The 25,832-nt window shown below is 38.2% G+C and overlaps 1 protein-coding gene across 4 annotated transcripts in view; it reads right to left on the reverse strand.

The window, feature by feature from the left end:
- The window catches only part of PCDH10 (protocadherin 10), a 155,347-nt gene that overhangs the window by 104,752 nt on the left and 24,763 nt on the right, over window positions 1-25,832 (reverse strand). Inside the window, exons 5-7 of one of the 4 annotated variants that reach the window (XM_088057088.1) lie at window positions 22,580-22,675; window positions 20,497-20,571; window positions 13,449-18,242 (exon numbers count right to left, since the gene is read on the reverse strand). The exons of 1 other annotated variant lie outside the window; for it this stretch is intronic. In XM_088057088.1, the coding sequence (XP_087913214.1) occupies window positions 20,537-20,571; window positions 22,580-22,675 (131 nt within the window). In that variant the 3' untranslated portion in view covers window positions 13,449-18,242; window positions 20,497-20,536. Of the gene's footprint in view, window positions 1-13,448; window positions 18,243-20,496; window positions 20,572-22,579; window positions 22,676-25,832 lie in introns of those variants that run through there. 2 more of the 4 variants (XM_088057089.1, XM_005525546.3) reach the window with 2 other exon arrangements.

Below are 25,832 nucleotides of genomic sequence, written 5' to 3' on the forward strand. Positions count from 1 at the left end.
ACCACAGACAAGCCCATGCCTTTCTGTTTTTCCAGGAAGAGCCTGGTACTCGATGTTTGGCTAAGAAAAACATCACAACAAGTTAAAACCAATACTATGAATGACACCAAAGAATCAAAACTTGCATCCTGGATATTTAGAAGTGTGGAGATTTATGACTTTTCTATAAAGCTATATTATGAAGAGACTGGAATGTAAGATTTAATTTTAAAAATGGAAAAGATACCATAACAACTTAGGGAAATCAGTAAAAAAAAGCAGGAACAATACAACTAACACTTCTGTATTTATAGCTTCTAAGAAATGAGGCATGTCTGTTAATGTTAATCAATTTTCATTTTTCTTTCCTTTGAGAAAGATATTGCATTGATTTCTAAATTGTAAGAAGGATTTTTCAACACAGATTCAGCTCTGATTAATTTTTTCTAGGCCAAACAGCAGTAGTGAAATTAATAACAATGCTGCTTTACTTATAAACAAACTTTAAAACATGATTGTAGGCAGTTCCAGTGTGAGCATGTGTTGGTAAATATGTGCAGTGGGCTAACCCTGGCTCGATGCACCAGAGCCACTCCATCACTCGTCTCTGCAGCTGGACAGGGAAGAAGAGGTGTACCAAGGGTTCATGGTTTGAGACAAGGACTGGGGGAGATCACACACCAAATACTGTCCCAGGCAAAACAGATACAAATTTTGAATGTTAATTGCACTTATTAAAAACCAAATCAGAGCATCATAAGGAAAAGTAAAATCTTAAAACCACCTTTCCACTACCGCTCCCTCCTTCCCCGCTCTACTTCCTCCTCTGCAATTGAGCAGAGAGAACAGGGAGGGAGTTTAAGGTCGACTAATCACATGTTGTTTCTGCTGCTGCTCAAGGAGAGGAATCCTTCCCCTGCTCCAGAATGGAGTCTCTCCCACAGGAGACAATTCTCCACAAACTTCTCCTGTGTGACTCCATCCCACAAGCAATAGCTCTCTGCAAACTGCTGCAACTCCTTCACAGGGTGCAATCCTTCAGGCATGGCCTTCTCCAGTGTGGATCCCCCTCAGGGTCACAAGTCCTACAGAAAACCTGCTCTAGCATGGGCTCGTCTCTCCAGGGGTCTGCAGGTCCTTGCCAGGAGCCTGCTCCAGCATGGGTTATCAGGGGTCTCCAGAGGCTGCAGGTGGATCTCTACATCCCTGTGGATCTCCAAGGGCTGCAGGGGCACAGCTGCCTCACCATGCTCTGCACCACAGGCTGCAGGGGAATCCCAGCTCTGGTCCCTGCACCTCCTCCTCCACTGACCTTGGTGTCTGCAGAGCTGTTCCTCTCACATCTTCTCATCCTGCTCTTCCCTGGCCACAATTACAGCTGCACAATAGCTTTTTTTTTTTTTTTTCCTTTCTTAAATCTATTATCACAGAGATGTTACCACCATTTCTAATTGACCCAGCTTTGGCCAGGTAGCATTGGCTCTGCTGGTCATGGAGGAAGCTTCCAGCAGCTTCTCACAGAAAGCCACACCTGCAGCCTCCCCTCCTCATCCCACCCCACTACTGAAGCCACACTAACCCAGTACAACATGCATTACAAAAAATAAAATCCTGGTAAAATGATTACAAGTAGGAGGATGGGATTTCTCAGAAGATTATGACAGGCAGCATTCAGTCCTGATTAAAAGTGCTTTCTTGCTTGTCATTTGCAAATGCCATCATTTCCCTTTATTTTAGAACCCCGTACATTTTAAAAAAATTAATAACTTCAGGTTTTTAGCACGGAGACATTGAAGCATATGGTAATCCCAGTCCCAAACACTAAAATGTGTCTGTCTGTGCCAACTCTTAATTACCAGCTCATTAACACTCAGGTGTCAATTGCTGATGGCAAAGGCAGTACTCAGTTGGCCTGGTTTCTGTCATGCACAATGTAATTAAATTGACCTCCGCAAAAGGAGCCCTGTAGTTGCCTGATACCACTTGGACACCATTGCCGCACTAATCACAATCGTGTAATTTAGTGAATCACAGAGTGTAATGAGGGAAAGGCTCTGGAGAGTACCAAATTGTACTTGCATATGTAATAATGACTTTAAGGACAATTAGGGAAGTAGTCGCTGCTCTGTTTTCTTCCAAGCTAATAATGAACTGCAGTAACTACTTGAGTTTCTATTGTTGATTTAAAACTTTAGCTGCTATTTTCTGTTTTAAAACAATGATTAGAAGTAGCTAAAGTGTTAAAAAAAAGAAATTAAATGTTCTGCTGCTCTTGGTTGGGGTACAGTTAATTTTCTTCATAGTACCTGGTATGGGGCTGTGTTTTTGGATTTCTGTTGTGAACAGTATTGATAATTCAGGGTTGTTTTTGCTATTGCTGAGCAATGCTTACAGAGATGGACATGTCACTTCCCTGGTGCAGGCTCCAACTTTGTCACCAGCGTCTGTGTGTGACTTCACCTTGAGTATTGTGTCCAGTTTTAGCACCACAGTGTAAGAAACAGAAAGAGCTTCGTCCTGGTTCTGGCCAGAACAGGGTTAATTTTTGCAGTAGCCAGGAGGGGCCATGGCTATGACCCTAAATTTATTCTATACTACCCCACATCCTACACAGAGGGTGAGGAGGAGGAAAAGGGTCCCTTTCAGTCAGGCCAGCAGCAAGGGTAGCCCCAAGTTCTGCATGTTGAACAATCACATGTGAATCTTTCACCTCTCTTCTACAGTCTGGTATCATTCTTGTTTCTGTTACATTTGGGTTTATTTCACTGCTGTTTCCAGCAATTGTTCTTATTTCAATCCATGATCTTTAACCTTTTGTGTCTCCACATCTCTCCATCCCTCCACAGAAGGAAAGGGGGAGCGCGGAGTTAGCGAGCAGAGTGTGGTCTGGAGTGTTTCAGTGGGAACACTGCATTGGGGAATACCATTGCTAAACCATGATAAACTATGAGAAAATGTCCAAAGCAAGGCTACAAAGATGGTGAAGAGTCTCGAGGGGAAGCTATATGAGGAGCAGCTGAAGTCACTGGGTTTACTGAACCTGGAGGAGAGGAGGCTGAGAAGACTGCAGAAGAGGGGGCCTCATAGCTGTCCAGAGCTTCCTGACAAGGGAAGGGCACAGATCTCAGGACTGCTGCAGCCCACCAGGGCAACCAAGTTCATTGTTAAAGGATCCCCTGGGATGGATTAAAGCAAAATCATGCTAAATAACCGAGCAATGAATTTTATTAGAGCAACTGCTTTGAAAAAGTAACTGTGAAGAAAAAGTGATGGATTGGGAAAGGGGTGTATAGCCATGCTGCGATGTATGGTCACCTGAAGAGAGGAAATTGTAAAGGGAGGAGTAGGGAAAGAGAGGTAGAAGAAGAGCTAGAGGGATATCCCCACATTGCACCAGCAATGTGTGGGTGATTGTTGTCTGGTGTTGTGACACACAGTCCAGGTCCATTTGGGGTGGGGATCAGTGTACACATCAAAAATTTGGTTTTTTATAACCCTGTTTTTTTCTAGTAAACACCACAATACCTATCCTGGAAGCAGTTCTGGACACACATCTTCTTGGGAGATTCTGGAAGCCTGCTGGCATCAAGGGGATGGGGGGGGTGTGTGCATGTCTGTGCATTCAGGTGTGCCTGGACAAAGCTGAACAAAGTTCCTGAGTAAACTTCCTGAGTTTTGAGGCTGCAAAATGCTGGCTCATGGTGTAGGAAAGAGACATGTAAACACTGCTTCAGATCACTTCACATATCTTCAGGATCTATTTCTTAATGACAAATTCAAAACCAGCTTTTTTAAAGCAAAGTTTAGCCATAAGGTCCAAGTGGTTTACTACAAGGACACATGGGAATGGCATGAAACTGTCAAGGGAGGTTTAAACTGTTTCTTCACCCAGAGGTGGTGGGGCCCTGGAAGAGATTCCCCAAGGCAGTGATCACAGCACCAAGTCTGACAGAGTTAAAGAAGTTTGGAAAATGCTCTCAGGCAGATGGTGTGATTCTTGGAGTGATTCCTGTGCAGGGCCAGGAACTGGATTTAGATGATCCTTGTATGTCACTCCCAACTCGGGATATTCTGTGATTCTATGATCTGGTTGATTCATATGAATGCAATTACTCAGTTTAGCCAAAATTTAAACAATGAGGCTTTCTCTGGCCAATATAGAGCTTCTGAACTCTTCAGAGAGCTCTCTGCCTTAGGACATAGGAAGATGAGGCTTTTGAGTTTATTGTATCAAAGCGTTTGTGCCTAAATGAAGCTGTCAACATTTGACGCCTATGTAATCTTGAACTGCTTCTTGGCCAGGTAAGCAGGAGTTATTTCAGTGCTGCTTCAATTTCAGCTTTCCCTGATACAATTTTCTCTTTCCCTGTATTATTTAGCAGCTTACTGCCATATCCTAATGGTGTCATCTAATGTTCATGTCTAAACTTGAATGGGACCAATCTAGGCTACAACATGCAACAATTCAAACTTGCAAAGTTCCCAAAGGTCAGACACACCTAAACTTGAGTATTTTGTCTTCATTAGTTCTGAAGGCTAGGAGTTCCCAGACCAATCTCTGTTCTTACAGAAATAGTGAAAATACAGAATTGATATTTTGGTGAAGAAAAGCTCAAATTTTCAAACTTTTTTCATTCCTGCTTACCCTCTGTCACCAGGACATCTTTCCTACACATCTTTTATGAAGTACAGCTGAATTTCAGTACCACATAGACTGGGTTCCCACTTCTTATTGTTGGGTATTTTCCCTTGTGGTCCTTTTTTTGGTTGTCTAAATACTGCTACTGACTTTAAAATTTAAACTGTTATAAGTAGGTATCCTATGTGCTATTTTTTTGCAAATAGTGATAAATTAAAATCTGATGTCCACACCCAAGTACGGGTAAGAAATGATATTTTGTCTTTGTACTGATTCATTGCATGCATTTAATTAATCAGCAAATCACACAATATGAAGCAGAATTATTATGATACGTGTGAGTAACCTTTTCATATACACACTACAGAATACCAAATGCATTTTTATGGGGAAATCGGATGGTGTCAATTTGTAACACATGCTGAAATGTAAAATTCAAGTCTCTGCTGCAAGTATTTTGCATATAATAAAAATCTGCATCCTAGATCTTTCTTTTACACTGATATCAGTGGGATATCCAAGCCCTGGGCTTGTGTACGATTGATTCAGTTGTCACCGTGAATGGTTAAAAAGCCACCACCAAAGAGCTGCAAACCATCTGATGAAGAGTTACTGAACTGGGAGAAGAACAAAGGGAAAGTAAAAACTTTAGTTCTCCGAGAGTGAAGTAAATAGATTTACTGACAGCTTTATGCAAAACACGTAGAAGGAACAAAATAATTTCTAGAGATGTTACAAAATCTAAAGAATAGATGAAAGCATTTTGCATGATGATGTGTTTATTGAAGACTGTGAATTCTGGAGAAGTGATCCATCTAACAAAGAGAAAGCAATGATGTGCAGAGATTAGGAACAAAAGGGAAGGATCCTTCTTGAAGAGTGGCAGTCCATCAAGGAAAGATACTTCCCAGTGAAGTGCTAACAGATGTAACAGATGAGACTCCATCAGTTGAAAGTTACAATCTAAAAACAAGTGGAATTCAACATTGTTTCATGCATAAGTTCCTACCTGCAAAACAGTACTCAGCATGGATTGCATAAATATGCAGCTAAGGGAGACAGAAAAATTCACGGTACCCTCCCAGCAGACATCTGTAAATGTGTCTTCCGTTTGTTGAACAAAGAAAGCTTAATGTTGAAATAAAGATGATCGAAATTCTGCATCCTTAAACGTGGGAGAAAGGAAGTCAGGCTCTTACTTAATGTAGTAACTTGCTTTTGAGAAACGTTGAATATTCCCCGCATCCTTTGACCAGTGATTGCTCAGAATTTTTTTTAAAACCATTGACAGACACAATGCCCTGGTTCCAGCCAGGACAGGGTTAATTTGTGCAGTATCCAGGAGTGGGGCATGGCCAGGACCCAAAGGGTATCCTGTGCTGCCTGGCATCATTTTCCAGGAGCAGGGGAAGAGCTCCCTTACAGTTTGGGGTGGAGGCTGTGCTTGGGTATTGTCAGGCTCCACGTGGTTCAGTGGTGATCATTTGGTGTGATTCTCTCACCCCCCATCACCCCCCACACACTTTTGTTATTGTTGCTGTTGCTGTTCATTTTCTTGTTTCATTGTTACTTCCAGTAACCTGTCGGTATCTCAACCCATGAGCTTTTCCTTTTGTACCTCCTGTCCATCCTGCTGCAGGGGGAGAGTGGGAGGGAGGCCCGAGGAAGAGGGGATGAGCAGCTCATGGTTTGGAGTGGTTTCAGTGGGTACGCTAAATTGGAGAACATCACCTTTAAACCGCAACATCCGTGAAGCACTTCCAGATAAACACTGCTTTCAGCAGCTGATTTCTTTTTGGCTGTGAGCTGTGAAGGATCCCCTCTTCAGCCTGAGCACAGACCAAGGCACAGTTCCACAGGAATGGCCTGCTCCCCAGCTCATTCAAAGAAAGGTAACAAAGGGAGGCTCCATGCTGAGGTCCCAGCAAAGTGAGCTCATGTGAGAAGCAGTGGATGGGGTTATCCCTGTTATAAATTTGTATTGTGATATTGGCTTTCGCAGATGAATATTATATGTTAAATACTTTTTAGCTATGTATGTACTTTTTTCTTGCTAACAAGTCTTAAGCTTAAAAGAATTTCCTAGGTACAAGGCAAGGAAACCCCAGAGGGCAAGGACAGTGGGGCCCAAGCTGTTATCAGGAGAACAATAGAGGCCAAACTGTTATCAGCAGAAGATATGAAACCCAGCTGCCCTCAGGGGAAGGATGACGGGCCCGGACTGTTATCTGCCCTGACCATTTGCAAAAAGAAAGGAAACCAAACTCCAGAAAAATGCTGACCAGCAAGAATAATGATGACCAGCAAAAATATATGCTGAGCAGCAGAAAATAAAATTGTGAAGAGCATGATCCAAGAAGGCGGAACCAGGGAGGGGACGCTTTGAATATGCATTAACCCCTCACAGCAGGAGGGGATAAAAAGGGTATCCCTGAGATACCAGGTGTGTTCCTGGCAAGGCGCCAGGGCACCCGGCCATTTTAACCCTTTGCTTTATTTCTTATGTCTCCTAATTGTTTTTTATTAATATTAAATTCTTTTTATAATTTATTAAGTGAATCTCGTTTTTAAGGTCCCCCAAACAGGAGAGTGAGCTGCAACCTTCCAAAACTCCAGACTTTTGCTTGTTGTTGTAGCTCTTTTATGACATAAGCACACACAAACAAACCTAATAAAAATGCCTGACGTTTAAAAGCATTTTCCATTCAGTTTTTGAGAGACAATACACTATGCTGATGCAGACAGAAGCACCCAGCTATGTACAAAGAATTTTCCCCATATTCCTTGAACATCTTTGTTAGTTACCCATTCACCACCTGTACTGGCCATACCACTCCATTTCTACTTTGTTTTGTCTTACTTTAAGGAAGCAAGCCCTAATTTTTGTCTGTGTATATTTATCCCCTCCAACACGAACCTCCACACTTTCTGATCATGACAGCTGCTGGTGATTTAACATACAAATGGCAGCCAGAAATCAGCAGGCCACAGGGTGTCATTTTTAATGCTATTTTATCTTTGATTCTGCCCATTCTCAGGGCAATAAAGAGAAGGATGGTACTGATATAATTCAAGGTGATAAGCAGATCATTCTGGCTTGAATGGGCTTCTTGTGATCTTCCATATTATTTAAGGGTTCAAAGCCTACTGAGGTTTTGATCTTTTAAGAAAGACATTTTCTCCCAATTTAGCTCCTGTGTGTTGAAAAAGTGCAGGGAGAGTACAACAGGGTGTTAAAATACAAGATCAGTCTAGAGAGGTATTTTCACCAGCATCAAGACAGAACAGTGTCTGTTGCTCTCTTCTTTCTTCTTTGAAAGCCCTAAGGGAACACAAACCCTGGGAATAGGATATGAGCAGAGAGAGATCTTTACTTCTAGTAATTTAGACTGGAAGCAGTGTAGTCTGGATGGCTGATGACAAATTGACAAACTTCTGGTATAATCAGTCTGTCTCAAGAATGCAGAGTTATTAATTCAGGTACCATTTTATATTAGCTCATTTCCTCTTCCCTAGGTTGTGAGCTCTGTACTACGATTTTGAGAGGACAACCTCACACCTCACATTTTAATTCAGTTTGCATTCACTGATTATTTATGTTTATTCATTCAACTATAAAATTGCAGTTCTACATAGGTATTTGGTGTTTTGAATAATGTGTGAGTTTTCCCTCTTCACGATGGACATGTCAGGGAAAGATGTTGACCTGTAGTAGGCTAAGTATCTACGTTTATGCTTCTTGGTTTACTTAGATGAAACTGATATTGAAGTAGGATTTTACCTGCACACCAACAAGTGCACAAAATTCTTCAAATGAAATTCTTTCCATATGTCTCTCATTATCTTGTTCAAAGTACTTGGTCAGACTAATTTAAATGTCTCAGGAGGGGGTGAAATTGGGGAAACAGGGAGACAGAGTTCTGTTCTATGTCTGCAAGGTTTTCCTTTGTAAGAGCAAGACAGGACCAAGTAAATAAAGTGAAAACTTCAAGTAATATTAGTGACAACATATGCACAGGAAACCTTGGTTGATTTATTTGAAACAACTAGCGTTTTGCAATCTAAATACTCTAGTATTTCACAATAACATAACATCAAGGAAATAAAGCTATCAAAACAATGCTGGCTCTCAAAATGAAATATTTTTCCACCTTGTTAGGAACCTCCCTTTTACAATGGAGGCATATCATGCCTGCTTCATTACAGTCTCTTAAGAAGAGGTTGGGTACCAACCTGTATTGGTAATAGCATTCAAAGTGCTGATCCTGCAGCAAGGCAAGAGAATTGGGGAAAATGACTGCTTGATGTCAGGGTGCTGAGGGGATGGGGCCTCCCCAGGGGTGGCAGCACAAGGTCTATCCTGCTCTCTCAAGCAGAAAGCAGGTGGAGACAGCCCCAGCTCTGGGCACTGAGCACCTCCCTGGGGACAGGACTGGGCTGAGGAAGGGCTGAAACACTGGCCCTTGGGTAGAAGTCAGCACCAGGCAGTCTCAGTAAGTACGAGGCCATCAAAGTAGTCCATGGGAATTGGAGGGGTGGGAAAATACTTTTTCTACCAGAACTTCTGTAAGCCACATCCTTACTTTTGTCTTCTCTGTGTCTTTGCAGTTTATGATGCTGGTGTGCAGGCACTTGTTCCAGGGAAGCGACTCAGCTGGTAATTTTGTTGTCATCAACAGGATGACTCAGGAAAGACCTTACAGAAAATTTATTCAATTGTCCAATATCCCTGAACTTTTTAACATATGCTGAGTAAATACTGGGTAAGTTCCTCCCAGCAATGCATTCTCTTGGTGTAGGATTTTCAGATTGCCCTTGCTACCATTATGTCTGAATATTTTCTGGGAGACATTCATCTACCAGACCAGCATGTCAGGGCTGGTTTGTTCTTGATCTCTCCCTCTGGAAGAAAAGAAAGCTCTCTGTTATATGCCTACTGCCACTCTCAGTGTCATCTACAAATACCTACTGAGCAAAACTTTTTTCAGAGTACTAAACACTCACTGGAGAGCAAGAAAATGAGTCTGTACTTAATCAGTGGTGAGCCATGGGAGGTGGCAAGTGTGCCTATTCCTCAACCAAGAGATGTTTAAATGCTCTTGCAGACTGCAACAGTCTAAAAGGAGATAATCCTCCAACCTGCTGTTTGGAAATTCTTCTAAGCTGGGTGTGGGTGCAGAAGTTACGTGAGGTGGAAAGAACTGAACACAGATTTCTCACATCCTGATAAAAGATTACAGAAGTCATACCATCTGCCCAGAAAATGTCAGGTATCTAGTCTTTAACATCTTAACAAATATCTTATCAAAATAGGATCCTATTTTTAGGTGTTTGCAGAAAACATGTATTGAGCAGAAAACTACCAGACAGAGAAATGCTGTGAGAGGCCCTTTTTATGCCATATGATCATGGTATATGCTCACAATCTTGGCTGCTGAGAACAAATGCTTCTTTAATATGACGGGATCTAAACCAAATTTCCTTTTCCCAACCCTTCCTAATCATCAAATCCAAAAGGATTTAGGCTCTGAGTGGAAAGATGAAGAGCTCTTCATTTTTCTCTTTGAAGCTGTCCCATTTTGAAAAGAATAATTATATATTCTTTTGACAGAGAGACTAAGGGCACCAGATTGCATATTGCTCTCTAGACTGCTAGTTAGCTCATTAACCTGGATATGGGGAGAGCTCAGTATGGTAGCACCCATGTGATTTTACATTATTTTATTGCACAATAACTGTTGTGGTATTTTTTCTCTTATTATTTTGATTTAGGAACTAGATTCTGTTCCCACCTCTGCAGTATGAAGATTCTCAGTTATGCCTCAGGAAAATAAGGATAGTGATGCAGACATCTGTCATAACTCTGGAGTATATTTTGGTTATTAATAAAGGATATAAAAGCACACAGAATGGCAGCCAATAAATCTATCTTTAAAAATCTATCAATAAAAATATCCATCTTTAAAATAAATATCTTTTCAATCTCCATATATTTTCCAGTGTTGACAGTTATATTTGGGGTGAGAACATAAGATTTTTTGAGTTTGGTTTCTTTTTCCCCTGAACCTTTATATCTGTAAATATCATCAACGTGTTCAGCAAAGTGGTGGATTTAAATCTGTGAATGGAGAATCAAACACTTAAAAAGTTTACAAGCAAATAGTGCTTTCCAGTTTACTCCAAATAGAAAGGAAACAGGAAAACAATTTCCCCAGTCCAATTTCCCAGTACTTGATTTTGCCTCAGTCTTTTCCTAATTAAGCGGTACTTCTTAGATCAGACTTACTAAATAGAACAAAATGTTATTTCTTTAAAAATTAAATTAATTCCCAGTGTCATAACACGGGAAATGACAATAGGAATCAAAGTAGCAAAATTAAACACAGGAGCCTTAATCACAGTTTCTGTATGATAAGGGCTACTTGAACTCCATCTATAATTATAAAGGAAAGTTTAAGTTAGACTGATAAGTCTACTACTTAACTATTCATAATGACAGGAAGCCCTCAAAAATAGCTGACATAAATGGTCAAAAGCACAGTGAAGTATCATCCTTTAAAAAGTAGTATTTGAAGCAGAAGATATAGTAATAGAAAGGAAGTCTGTAAATTCTTAAATTTTCACAATAGGATGAAGAATGTTCCAGCATGCTCCTGTCCCCAAGGAGATGGTGGATGTCAGGACTGCTCCCCTTCCCTTCCCCTGGAAACAGGTGTAAGAAAAATATAGTACCTCCCATATAAACCTCAGCCATTCCATTTCAACTTAGCTGTGATCGATCTAATGCAAATGTGTACCTGGAGTGCCAAGAAGCAGATTTATCTTTTGTTTTGGGGGTTTTGTTTGCTTGTTTGTTTAATTTTTAACAGATCATTTCAAGCAGCTCAGTGAGGTTTAATGATATTATTACAAGGCATATTGCATTCTCCCCCTAGATTATATTAATTACCTATCTTGAACTTCCAGCACACTGTCTCCCTTCTCTTTCTTTGTTTACAGCCAGAATATAAATCAAACAGAGCCTCTCTCAAAAACTGAATGGCTGTGAGCTCCAAGGGCATCATTTAGCCTCATATCCAGGGGGTTAAGCAGAAGAATGTTTGCTTGCATTCTTCTTCTTTTTTTTTTTTTTTTTTAATATAACATAAGCCACAACAAATGTATTGCTCTCATGGTGAAATCTTTCTCCTTTCATGATATTTATGATCCTGAACAAAACACTATTTAAGTATCAACTATTTAAGTATCAATTGTCTGTGAGACTAGGAAGAGCAGAGAACATTCTCTCTCTCTTCCTCTCTTTTTCTTCTTCACATACGAGCAGTGCCACACTACTGCTTTTCCATCAGTATCCCATAATGTTTCAGCCCTAAATTATTCTGATACCTGGTTAGAAAAGCTGTAGTGATGGGGGTGGAATTACTAGACAATTTTGACATCAAGCTTCATCTAATATTTTTTTCAGATTATTCTCAACAAATGGGAATACCCTCCCTCCCCTGAGGTGAATGTGCAAACCATTCAGGAGACTGCTTTTACACTCCAAGTATATTAGAACAGCAAAGATGACAGAAAACATCTTTCAGATAAGTCTGGAATGAGATACTGTTCTAAGGATCTGTCTGTTACCTTCCAGAGAAAAACTTTTGAAACATCCATAAGGTTGAGGTTGATATTTTCTTTGCTTGTTTTGCTCACGTTTTCAATATACAACTGGGGCAGTGTAAGACTCTGTTCCAATGAATTTTTAGTTGCCTGAAATTCTGCATAATAAAAACATGAATCGGTCCTTCAAGGACTGCATTTCTGTCTTTGTCTTAATAGAAAACCTAAACATTTACACCACTTAACATCTTGTGTTATTTTGCTTTTAGACAAAATTATCAGAAATGTCTGTTTCACACTGACACATAGCCATGTCCAAACTTCCAAATTTCCATACTGGATTGTGTAGCTTTCTTAAAAGCAAAGCCAGTGAAGTTTCCTTTTTTCTGATGTCAAATAATTTTATCGCAGGCTGCTCTTGCTTAAAAATGTATAAAGGAGGAAACGAAGACTTCCTTTTCCTCTCCTTCAGATCACTGCAACTTGGGCCACTGCCTTTAATGGAATTAGGCTCTGATGCATACAAAACACAGATCAGTTTTGCAGCCTAAATGTTTGGATCCAAGACTTCTAAAACTTAAAGTTGGTTTGGTTACATTCCCTTTATCATGTAGTGGTAAGGCTTTGTCATACAATACATTGCTCTCAAGAGTTAGTGCAAGTCAAAGATGAGTTACCAAAACATGCTTCTAAGTTGAGCATCAGATGAGCTTTAATCTTTGAAGTGCATGTATTTGAAAGCATTCTCTTTTCTTTAATGTTTGACTTAACTATTTTTTCCATATTATATGATATAGATCAGTATTTTAGTATATATTCACCAAATTGTCTAAGTCTCTCTTCCACAGGAATGGTAAACATTATCTGAATCCTGTTTACAATTTTTGATTATCTTCTGCTTGCCTAAAGTGGTTTCCATCCAGAGGACACTTTAATTGGTGCTGACACAGTGAAGGAGAAAGCTTTAGCACAGCATCTTTCATCTTGACTCAGCAAGATTTCCAGCAGTTGCATTTATACAGCTTTTTGACAGGATGCTTCCTAAGTGAAGCGCTTGCCTTTTGGAGAGCTACACCCACAGAGATCTCATTTTCCTTGATGTCTGTCAATATAATGAACTTTATTAACAAATTCAAATTCAAAAACAATTTCAGTTCAAGAAAACTGTCCAAGTTAGTTCTTGCTTATTTCTTACATACGAGGATATCTACAAAAACACGGATGCTCAACAATGGATTGTAATGACTGCGTATATTTGTTTATATATATATATGTGTCCATTTTTTAGAGACAAAATAAAATGAAGGAGCTCTTTAAGAAGACTTTGATCTCTGATTTTAGGGATCAGTGCAAAGGACTTGACTCACAGTTTCAGAATTTGTCATAGCACAATATTATAATAAAGTCCTACTGCCTGTCTTTTACATTACTGCAAATAGAATAGAATAAAAAACTTTCTACCATTTATGGACATCTGATGCCAAGTTTTTGCGATCAAATTGCAATAAATAAATGTATATCAAAGATGCTTACTTTGGCCCCTACACCTTTGTATAGGTTTTAATTCACAAATCCAAATGCCATAAACTCGAGACTAGAACATGGAACAGTGGCAGGATATGATCGGCTTTCTCCAGGTAAGACATACAAATATTTAACAGCCTTGCAAAATTGCAATTGCAATTTATCAGCCTAGGAAGACTATCTATTTATCCACCCTTTACCCTGAGGAATGACACTACTTTAAAAAATAATGAAAAAAAACCCCCAAAACATTTCTATGAGCAGGTAACATTTGGGAAGTAAAAAAGATGAGTTGTGTGCTTGGTTGTGAGTATAATGCATGAAGAAGAGGCTGAATTTAATTATTGAGTGCAAAACTCCATTCTACACTAAGAAACAAATCTAGTGCTGTAGTACCCTAACATGTCTTTCTACCATTTTGTTTACATTTACTGATAGCTGTAAGAAAAAATCCTGTGGCAATTTCCTAGAATTTGAACAAGTTATACACACACACACATGTAATCTCCCCCACAACTATACAGAGGCTATAATGCAGGAATCTTTACAAATTGTATTTATCTGTGTATTTTCATTTCACCTAATTTTCCAACAACACTAATGAAAAATTACTACACCTTGTTCTGGTAATTTAAGGGTATGTTCATGGAAATACCTTCCCCTTATAGGCATGTTAACAAAAACTTATTGGAAAAAAATTGGAACTTTATTTCAAGTAGTGAAATTTCTAAGTTCTGGAAGAATCCATGTGGAAGAAACTAAAGTCTGATTTTGAAGAATTTTAACAGGCAAGCTGCTTAGAAATCTATTGCTACCCATCTAAATTAGGAAGTGAAAAAAATAAGGATTCACAGACCTGATTCTATATTGTTATCTTTTATAAGACCCTGTCTTCTCTGCTTGAACTCTAATTTACTCCAAAAACAGTTATTCTCACAGGCAGCTTGTTCTATTATGCTCATAAATTGTAAATTTAAACATTAAGTATTGCTTCAGAGAACTAATTGAAGGATAGAACGTTCTTTTCCCTACAGCTGTGCACAGATTAACTCCTCCAAAGCTTAGCATGCCCCACCAGGAACATTACAGAACAACAGGACTGAGAGCCTTCCCTGTGCTTTCTCTCCGAGGCAAGTTTAAGTACACTTATATCATCCCTTACAGGTGTTTTTTGAACTGTCCTTGAAAACCTACAGTGAAGGAGATCCCAAAGCCTTCCTCATCTCAGTTTTATGGGTATCAGTCTTTCCCCTTAATATCCAACCTAAATATTTCCTGATTACTTTCAGTTCACTGTTGGGTCCAATATGCAAACGAGAGTGCTTCAGTATTTGCACCACTTGTGTGCTTTGCAGAGGAAGAGGCACACACACAGGCTGGTGTTTGAAGGCATTTACAGACCTGTCCCTGCAGGTGGGCACCCAGCAGCACGAGGCAATACATGGGAGATGCTGAACAAGGCAGTTTCAACGGGAGGTGGCCAGGTGCCCACTAAAACAAAGAAACAGGACAAACTGAGCCTCTGCACTGCCCAGTTTGCCCTTCTCTCAGGACAGCAGCTGTGTACTGGGTTTTAATGCGTCCCAAGGCTTGTGCCAGCAGATGTTAGTGCACCAAAACTCACAGTGAGCAAGGGAAATCAGCGAGAGCTACAGCTTTATCTCGAGAGCTCAGGCTGTAGTACTTCAATTCTTCCTTTCCTTTGACAGTTCTGCATCCTACCACGACTCCCTCTAGGACTCTCCCAGTGAACTCAGAAGGATTTCTGTGTATATATGGACCAATGCTAATGGTATTTAACATTTAATAAAAAATAAAGAAAATTAACAGATCTGTATGCTTATCACACTTGATGGAAAGAGTTCCGTTTTGGGAATGAATGATAGGACATGATACAGTTAATATTTTTTTCAGAAAAAAATGGCATGCAAAATGTGAAGAGTTTCATTAAATAGAAACACTTTGGCTGTTCATGAAATAGAAAGTAAAACCATTTCCTTTTCCTCCCAAAGACCGGAAACAACCATAAATTACAATATATGTATTAAAAAGTTACTTAGAAACAAGTTTAAGAATGGCAAGGACTTTCTTGCTTTAAAAGCAGAAACAAGAATCTAGCAGTCTCCTCTAAATGAAATATTTGTCACAAATTCCATTGCTTTTCTTCATAAAATAAATGAAGCCTGTAGGCAACTAAAAGGTCTGGTGCCTACAGCAGGAGGAACATTTCACTGTTGTATTTGCTTAAATCACTAGCTATTCAAGTTGTTTGGGAGATTTTTGGGCTTGGTTTTGTATAACACACATTTTTAAAAGGATCTCATGAAACAATTTGTCATTATACAAACGTGCTAGATGCGCACATTAAAGTGTTTAATGAACGTATTTTTTTGTTTGGAGTATTAAATTAACAGCTTCAGGGCCTAGTCCACTAGGTGTACAACGAACTCGTAGAATTTGATCAGGAATGTTTGATTCCCTGTATATATTTGGATCCACAACAGGGTGGTTCTCATACAGGTGATTTACATACTCCTATCTAATAGGAAATGCCATTACAAAGAACAAAAAAAACCCAGAACCAACAAACAAAAATAAGAAACCCAAATTCTATTATGACACAGCAGTGACATCTCACACATTCATCCCATAGCAGCATTGGTGGGGACAACAGAATTCCTTTATAACAGCATGATCCAAATCCCACTGCAAGCAATGAAACATTTTATCTTGTTTTACTTAATATTGAATCATCAGTAAGAATTGGATTGAATTTGGCTAGGCATTGGCCGACAACAAGGTGTGCTCTCATCTGCTTTTGTTATTTGATGTACTAAAGTACAGTGGAGGGAAAAAAATCACAGCACAAAAAGAAAAAAAAAAAAAAGAAAAAAATTTACTAGATTTTTTACATTTAGTAAATGGTACTTAAACTCCATGGACATGAAAGTAGTTTTAAACTTTACTTTTGAAATTTTACTTTTTTCAATATTTCATAGAAAAGAAACGCTCTAAGATACTGTTTCAGACCACAGAATTATTACAGAACATAAAGATTATATGCAAGGGCTTAATCCTTTTCCCAGCAAAGATGGTGACCAACACCATTTTAACTCCAATGGGACAGGGGTCAGCTGAGAATGTGCCATGTTCCTAATTGGAAATCTCCTTTGTGATAAAAGAGTCTGGCATATACTTTGCCTTTGTAATTTGAATTCTATCAACAACTATTCCTAGCCACAAGAGAAATATTTTTAGGCAATACATTTGTATAGTTTCACAAAACTATGTTAAAGAGAGATGTGTGGGTGTTTGTGTGTGTGTGTGTGTATGTATTTATGTATGTATGTATACATATTTATGAGCTTGGGATGATTTTCTTAAAATATTTAACTTCACTTACATTATATCTTACATTGCAAAATGTACAGACACCCAGTGTTCTTTTTAACAACATATACAGGTGAATTTATAGAGCCTTATAAAAGATTTTGTGATTCCAAATTAAAAACCATAGAAACATAACCAAAATAATGGAGAGTGATTTATACCTCTGATAGTACATAGCGCTCATTCGGGTAATATTGACAGCTGCATCTTTGGCATTGAAAATTCCTTACAACTTTTCAGACAAAATGTTGTTGCTTACAGCTTTTTTCTTTTCTTTTAAACAAGAAAAACAGGATTGACCAAAATACGAATTCTGGGGAAGTACTACTAAAGATTTATTTTATTTTTGTTTTTAGCAAGGATAGCTTAGGAACCCTGAATTATCTTCTCACTTTAGTGTATGGTGTAGACTGTATGAATCCATTTAAAAATCAACTAAGTTGTACCACGTTTTTCGGAAAATTATATATAATATAATATATATATATTTTATATTTATTTAGAAGCTTTGAAATAGTACAGTAAACACTTTGCAACACGGTGTATAAACTACAGAAATGTCTTTGATAATTTTGTGGGTCTTCAGATTAACAACATTTTTATGACCCACAGGTGAAAAGAACATGATCACAATCTCTCTTGTAAAGTTGGAATAGTTTGGGGAACACTTGATCACACAAAAATAATATAAAACAGTCAAGTTTAAAACAGTGATATTGCATTTATAATGCACATCTCTTTTATCTGTACGATTGGCTTTTTGTGGTGAATATAAACATCTAAAGGGCTCAGTGACATTTTGGAGAGAGAAAGATATATAGTGCTGTAAACAGGCACACACTGATCAGAGAGGCAAGATCAGTTGCCTCTGAAGTTTCTACAGTTCTACACATTTCAACTCATTTCTCAGGCCTGCTGAGAGCAATTAGGTCCTATTGTTGGCCAGGATGTCTCCAACAGCACACAAATCCTTCAGTTACACAGAACTGGATGGCCAAGATAATGAAGTTGAAAGCTGATGCTTTTTGTTGGTCGACTTTCTTTTGTGCAAATCATGCTGCTTCAGGTAAGTCCTGTAGAAGTGACTAGCATATCCTTTTCCGTGCTGCAGGAAAGAAAGAAAAACACTTCTGAGAGGAACAAAAATAAAAAAAAATCAGTCTCCAACAGTTCTTAGGTTTAGGATTTCTTAGGGTGTAGAGAAACAATCAAAACTTGCCACAAACTGACACAGGAAATTCCCTTTATAGCAAACAGTTTAATGGTGATTCACTTTTCAGAGAAAGCCTCTTTTTGAGGCTTGATAGCTTGAAAACCAAATTTCATAGGCTGTTTTATTAGTCTGCCTAACATGGCAAATATTCCAGTGTGCCTGTACAGAATCAGTATAAGGATAAAACAAATATTCAGTCTTACAGGTGAAGCATTACTAAAATTACACAGGCTAATTTTTCCCTAGTTCAGCTTGTTTTTTAAAGCAAGATCTAGAATTCCCCCTAAAATTCAGAAGCTAGTTTTCCTTCTCTTTCAAAGTGAACCATTATCCTCATCACAAAACGACCCTTCAGTCTGGTTTGACAGATGAAAAAATGGTGCATTAGTGCAACAATTCAAATTTCAGCATTTACTGTCAGGCTGAAAATTAACTCATGTAACACGGATGAAGACGGTCAATGCATTAGCAAAGCCATATCCTAATCCAACAGCTGCAGTAGCTATATTACCTCAAGACACTGGCTATTTTAACTGTAATTGGGAGCAAAAGTAGCAAATGATATATACTAGCATTCAGGAATACCCTAGGTTAAATTCTGATTTCTGTCACGCATTAAAACAATGAACTAACTCACTTGCTCAAGTATTATAATTAGCATCAGCACCATTATTATCTGGTAAAGATTGTAGTAATAAAATCAGGTGTTTAAATCAACTAAATCCCTACCTGAAATTCAGTCTGCTTCTCTGCATGAAGTTTTACAACTGAAACAAAAAGGAATCTTTCAAATGAATCCTTGAAACATGTACAGGTTGATGCTTGTGTGGTGACACATAAACACATCCAGTCTCCGTTCCATTTAACATAAATATATACATTAACCATACTTATTTCCTATATATTCACTAGTAAAGGTATGAAATCTGGGTACTGCATCACAGGGAAGTTAGATTACTTACAGGAAAATGTTACTGTGGATGTTGTATGTTTGTCTAATCTTGCCTGCCTATGCTACTGGATGCACACAGAAAAATGTGAAAAACATTTCTGTATAAGCTATCTGTTCAACATAAGGAAAATTGTGAGATGTGTTGCTAAAATTAAAACATCTAATAGATGAGGTTTTCAATGTTTCAGTTATGTAGCAAATTAGTAGCAGAATTAGAAAGAATTTTTAAAAGCTTCTGCAAGATGTTTTTTAAACAATGTTTTTACAAATAATGAGATCATGATGTTTTCATGCAGTATATGATAAGATTAACCCAGTAACTAGATACCTTTTAAAGTATCTTTTTTAATATTACAAGAAACAATCATTCCAGTAATAGTAGTAAAAATAACAAGACTTATATTGGACCTTTAAAACTTTTTTCCCAAAGTTCAGTCATAATTTCAGTTCTCTCAGTAAATACTGAGGCATAGTTATCTAGACTGGTGTCTGCCACAGAGGAACTTGTGCTGCACTACAGACACAGACATATTTGCTGGGATAAACAGAGATGCAGGTGGGGCAATCACTACTTTTATTGCAGCACCACTACCCCACTCCCATCTGACACAGTGCCTTGGTGGTGCTGATGTGGTACCGTCTTTCAGATAATGCAGAGATTGAGTCACTGGCTGTGTTTGGCCTTTTGCCGTGTAAATTGATGCATTTTGAAATTTTTAATCTCCAGTTAACATGCTTATACAACAAAACAATCAAGCCCTGTTATAGCAATAACTAAATATTATGCATTAAGTTGCAAAGCTACTGCAACTCTCCACACCTACAAAAATTGTAGCAAATCTTAAAATATCCTCTGCTAACACATAAAAAGCATTGGATTTTAAAAGCAACTTTTGTGCTCCGTGTTCGTTTGGCTTTTTTTCTGGTTCTGCACAGAAATTTATGTGCAAGCAAATCTCTCCATGTCTCTATCAGTTTCCGTCTTTTTACAGATGGGGAATATAAATCAGAGAGGTTAAATGGAAAGGAGGATGGACTCAACTTAAAAAAGAGAGCAATGAAAGTTCTGACATCTGTTTCTGGTTCTGTGTGTGTGCATGCATGTGTGTTCATAAATAAACTTTTAAATAATAAACACTAAGCCTCTCTGTATCACAATTTCTCCATCTGTAAAATGGAAATAATATTGCTTACCTATCTCCTAGAGGTGCAGGAAGGTTTAAATCACTATTCTTTATAATCCACTTTGAGATCCAGAGATGGCAAGTGCTATAGAAATGGAAGTATCACAGTCAGTGTAAGAGCTGGAACAAGAACACCATAATTTCTGGTGCCTAATATCTCCTCTGAGATCACAGCTCTCTCTTTCATCCCTATTTTATCACCTGTTCCAAACTCTCAAAACTAGTACACAGGGAAGCTTCAAGTCTGTGTGAGTATGGGTAGTCAGAAAAAAAGGCTTTAATAAAAAGCAGTTTCATAACTCTGATAATGTAATTATACTGATTTTACTTATATTCTAATATTATTTCAGGTGAACAAGATGATTAAAGATTCACAAGCATTACAATTAAAATTCTTATGGTACAGGATTTGTGCTGTACTGCTCCTTCCCAGAACAACAAAGTTTTTGAGTGCTACAGAAAGAGTACTTAATGCATAAAATTTGTATGGGATAAAATAAAACAAAACAAAACAAAACAAAACAAAATAAAATAAAATAAAATAAAATAAAATAAAATAAAATAAGATAAAATAAAATAAAATAAAATAAAGACCTGAAAAAAAAATATTAGTATTCCTTTGTTGCTGAATATACCCTAATAAGCCTCCCATCCACAGTGAGCTAATTCTGTGTAGACTGGTAAGAGACAATGTATAAAGATATCAGTGGTAGTTGAACAGAAAAGTAAATTAAAAACACCAACATAATAAACAGGAAAGAGAAAGTAAAGTATGAAGTAAATATTCCTAGCTCATGGATCTGAAATGAACAGAAAATGCTGTAAAGCCCTTGTCTCTTTAGTAAATCTTCCTTTCACCCTGTTGTGAATCACCCTGTTGCATCCAAACTTGATGCTGGACTACTGCTTTATGAGTACAGGCAGGAGCATTTCCTCTTATGGAAAAGCCTAGAAGAGATTCCCTCTGCTTTGAGCACCTTCAAACTCCCCGCATCAAATATTGCTCCTGCTTAGCAGTGGTAGCTAATCTAAAGGGGACAGAGAAGGGGCACAGTGCTTCCCTCCACAGCTGGCAACCCAAGCAGCAAAAGAAAACACATCCTGTATCTTTTATAACTTGTCATTTTCCCCCTGGACTATATTTGAGAGCTGCATAAACTCCCGCAGAATTACTTCTGCTCTTAACAGAACAACTGCTGAGTCCCCCCAGAAGTGCCAACAGCCTAAAGATCCAAAGGAACTGCTGGATGATAAAATTTCCAAAGAATATCAAACACCAGGCATGCTGTTGCTGTTACAGATATATTCCTGATCCCACTTCACTTAGGAGGAAGATGTCCTAAACCCCTTTCTTTTAAATCAAAAAACCTCTGCAACAGCAGAACCGGGGTAAAGCCACTATATAAACTCTTATCTTGTTTCATATCTACATTCTTTAAGTTCAGACCATATCCAAGGAATATTTGTCTCCACATAGGCTTTCACATATGGGCTTTTGTGCAAGCACTCAACTCACTGTCTTCTCTTGTGGGTCCCCTGTACAAACTGTGTGCCTCACCACGCCACCCACATCAAGCCTTCCCCACAGAGCACAGCTCTGTGATGAAGGAACACAGGATGCTGTAACTTCCTGCATTTCACTCAGAAACAGCCCAGCTATTCTGGCTTCACTTGCAGTGAGCAATAATTTAAAAAGGAGTTAATTACCACATATGCATTATGGCAAGGCTGGTTTTAAATTTGCATTGTTAATTTTAACTGCCCTTTATATTTTGATGGTTTGCCTTGCAGTCTACATTTTTACTGTAGCATGAAACATGGCTCTTCACTAAGTCCCATTAGCTTCACCAGAGCCAGAAATGGATAATTCTAGTTACCAACCAACCAACCAGACTGCAAGTTCAGCCCTCCTGCTCTAACTCAGCCCAGGTGAATAGAGAGCAAGACCTAAGCAGTAGATTGTATTCTGTCAGAAATAACCTGGCTGTCCCAGTTAGCTTGGAGCTCAAGTTCAGATATCAGCAACTATGTTTTTTTGGAAAGAGGTCAACAAGTGAACGGGATTGCAGAGTAAACTACCATAGCTCCCTCACCCTTCGTAGTGGTGCATCCAGGTAAAGGGTGAGACACACGGCTGGGGCTGGGGCTGGGGGATGTAGGATGGGGATTACTCTGCTGCCACCCATGTTCTGTGGATAAAAAAGCATTCCAGTCACTGCAAGTGTCAATTCAGTATATTCTGCAATCCATAAAGTCTTTTCTTTTAAAAATGAACTATTACTTAAAGAAGTTTGCTAAAGCATCACTAATAATCTTTTATGAATATTCCATTAATGGCATTATAAAAAGAGAGTGTCTTATCCAGGCCAATAAACTTTGGTACACAAATATAGCATTTTACTCATATACCTTCTCCTCATGAATTAGCTTACAGGGAACTTTTTTCTTTGCTTTCAGGGCTTTAGTGAAGAGATTTTTTTTCTTCAAATCTATATATTCTGTAGAGAACTCTTGGAATAAAACACCTTGCATTCCAGATGCCCATGTTTCATTTTACATAATTAATGTGGGTTTTTAACTCTGCATTATATCAAATAATTGGGGAAAAAAAATGGAAGATGTAACATACTTACTTTTGTACTTGAAAATATAGAAAAATAATTAAATAAGATCAAATCCCCTGTAATGCCAGTGAGTGCTGGTTTTGGTAATCACTGTTTGTGTGCTTTAGGAATGTGTCTGAAGGGTCCTGATGGCCACTAAAGGTGTTAGGTGAGAATGAGACCACGTTCTGCCTGTCGAATTCTGGCAAGTGACAAGACAGGCAAGGCAGGAGAAGCTCCTGCACGTGAGCCTGTCAGCTGCCCCAGGGTAGAATTTGCCCCTAATAACAATATGGCATTCAGTATGGCTGAGATGTTCCTTCTGGCATCTGCAAAATCCAAGATATAAATATTGTTTCTAAAATAAACCAACAGCATTTGGACTGATGGGTACAATTACCCAGATTTCATGTGAAACAAGAAAACCAATTGTGAGCATCGGGTCTTCAGGCTGTGAATAAATTAAAGTAGGCCAAAATGCAAAAGTTTTTATTGCTGCACTGAAACTTTTCTGGAAACAGGCTTGATTTTAGCTAAATAAATAATCTCCACAGGCCATTAAAATCTTCCCTTCCTTTGAGAGTATATCCTTACTTCTGAAACAAATATGATTATGCAAAAAATCCCCTGTCTTTTGTATAAAGAAAACTATGTAACCACATATACTGTGCTTTTCTTTCTCCTTTCATTAAGTGCATACATTTCCATGTCTATATTCATTTAAATCAGTTCAAGGAAGGAGGGTTCCCAACCATGCCAAAATTTGACAGTGCTGGATACTGCACTGACCATAATGCAGTAAACCTGACAAATAGTGTTACCTGCTCCAGGAAAAGGGGGAGAGAGGTTTGTCCTTTGCACTTAAGTAAAAACTGCCACCTTTCAAATTTGACCATCATGCTCTAGACCAACAAGAGATTATAATTATTTTTTTTAAAAAAAAATTTTGACCAAATTGCTGACTTACATGTATTGCTACTTCTTTTAGCTTTGAGATGGGAAAACACATACTTAAAAGGTATTTAGGTATTTTCAATGTTTGGAACATGCATTTTAACATGGCAAGTGAGATGCCTGATACAAATGCTGACACATCATGACAGCCACAGGAATAATGTTTCTCTGGTGCTAATGGGTGCTCTGAGATTTATATGCTACCTGGACTTAGCTAATCCTCTGGAAAAGAAAGAAAAAACAAAAAAAAAAGCTTTTCAGTTCTTAAGAGCAACTACCCAATTCCCAGTTCATTTAAGCAGTGACCTTAATCAACATGTACTTTACATCAAGCACATAACTAAGAAGGATTGACTTTTGAATCAAGCCCTGGATTTTGTCATCAATGTTCTGTTGCACACAAGATACTTTTATGTGCATTTGATTTTCTGTTCTAAATGCAGAGAATTTTCTTTTCCACCCCCAGCAACAGCCCAGCGGCATACTAGATGTCAGATTTGATTTATCTCTGGTTCTGATTATTTACTACTGAAACAATGCTTTTTAGTTACTACAACTCAGCAGAGAAAAGTACTAAGCTATATTCTATAATGTACCATAAAAACACAAAAGACCATTTTTCCAGAAGATACTGTGGGAATAAAGCTTCTTTGTCTTTCTGTACTATTATAACCATATTATCTACCTGAAAACACTAAAGATAATGCATGACATCACCACTAAAGTCAGAATACTGAATTTTGCAAGAGTTCTTATAATTATGTGTTGTGTTAAGGCCTATTAAATAACTCCCAAATTACTCCTGATGTATGTCAAACTTACAGCACAGAGCATATTCCCTAAGAATATTTCCAAATTCTCTGTCAACAATTTATTCTAATTGCATACATGCTGTAGTACCAAATTCACATTCTTTGCAATTCACTATAAGTGAATAATTTTGTTATCATCCTTAGTAAAATTCCTATTTGTTTCCTTTCTTAAATTATCTTTTTATAAAAATTGCTTATGTGTTTGTATGCAACAGTAATTTCTTCTCCACAATCTTATTTTCTTTTTTTCCATTTGTTTTTGTTTTTTGTTTTTCAGAATGCATCATTTTTATTGCATTCTTACAAAATCAGCAGTACACATTTCTTTCAGCTGACAAGCCTGAAAATGAAAATTTCAGTTTGAGGGTTAACTAATGCAGAACACACTAAAGGCCAGCTACAACGTGACTTAAAATTTTCAGAGCCCTGGGGAGAAGAGGAGGGATATGAACCCTTCCTCCTAAATTGCTCATAAGTGCCTCAGTTCCCTATAGATTCAAGGGAGAAGCAGACATGTAGATCACCATTTGGTGGCCTTCAGAGGTGTCTAAATTATTCATGCAGGATTTGGCCTGAAATAATTAAATTTACTTGTTCTTACAGGAGGTAACATGCATTACAGCATTACATCAGCATCACACTATGAATTCCTATCCAATTTATCTTTGCCATGATGTTTCTTCCAACGCTCCTCTCTCCTAGCAAGGATTAGCTGACATTAGGACCTGGCAATTATGTTCTCACACTTTTCCTGAATGTTTTATTTTCAGTTTCTAAAGCACACTGCTTGTCATGAGCAGCACACACTCTGATTTCAGAGTTTCCCAGTTTACCAAGCCAACACACTTAAGTGTTTCAAAGGCTTCTCACAAGCCTTTCAAAACCTCTTTTTCAAAATCACATATTGGTTTGTTTCTATCCATAAGTTTGCCCATCACCATTCTCTGTCACTTAAGACTACCAGAATGGAATGATTT

The sequence above is a fragment of the Pseudopodoces humilis genome, chromosome 6, assembly GCF_049639895.1.
Source record: "Pseudopodoces humilis isolate 2021_Gansu_Grassland_sample_001 chromosome 6, ASM4963989v1, whole genome shotgun sequence".
NCBI lineage: Eukaryota > Metazoa > Chordata > Aves > Passeriformes > Paridae > Pseudopodoces > Pseudopodoces humilis.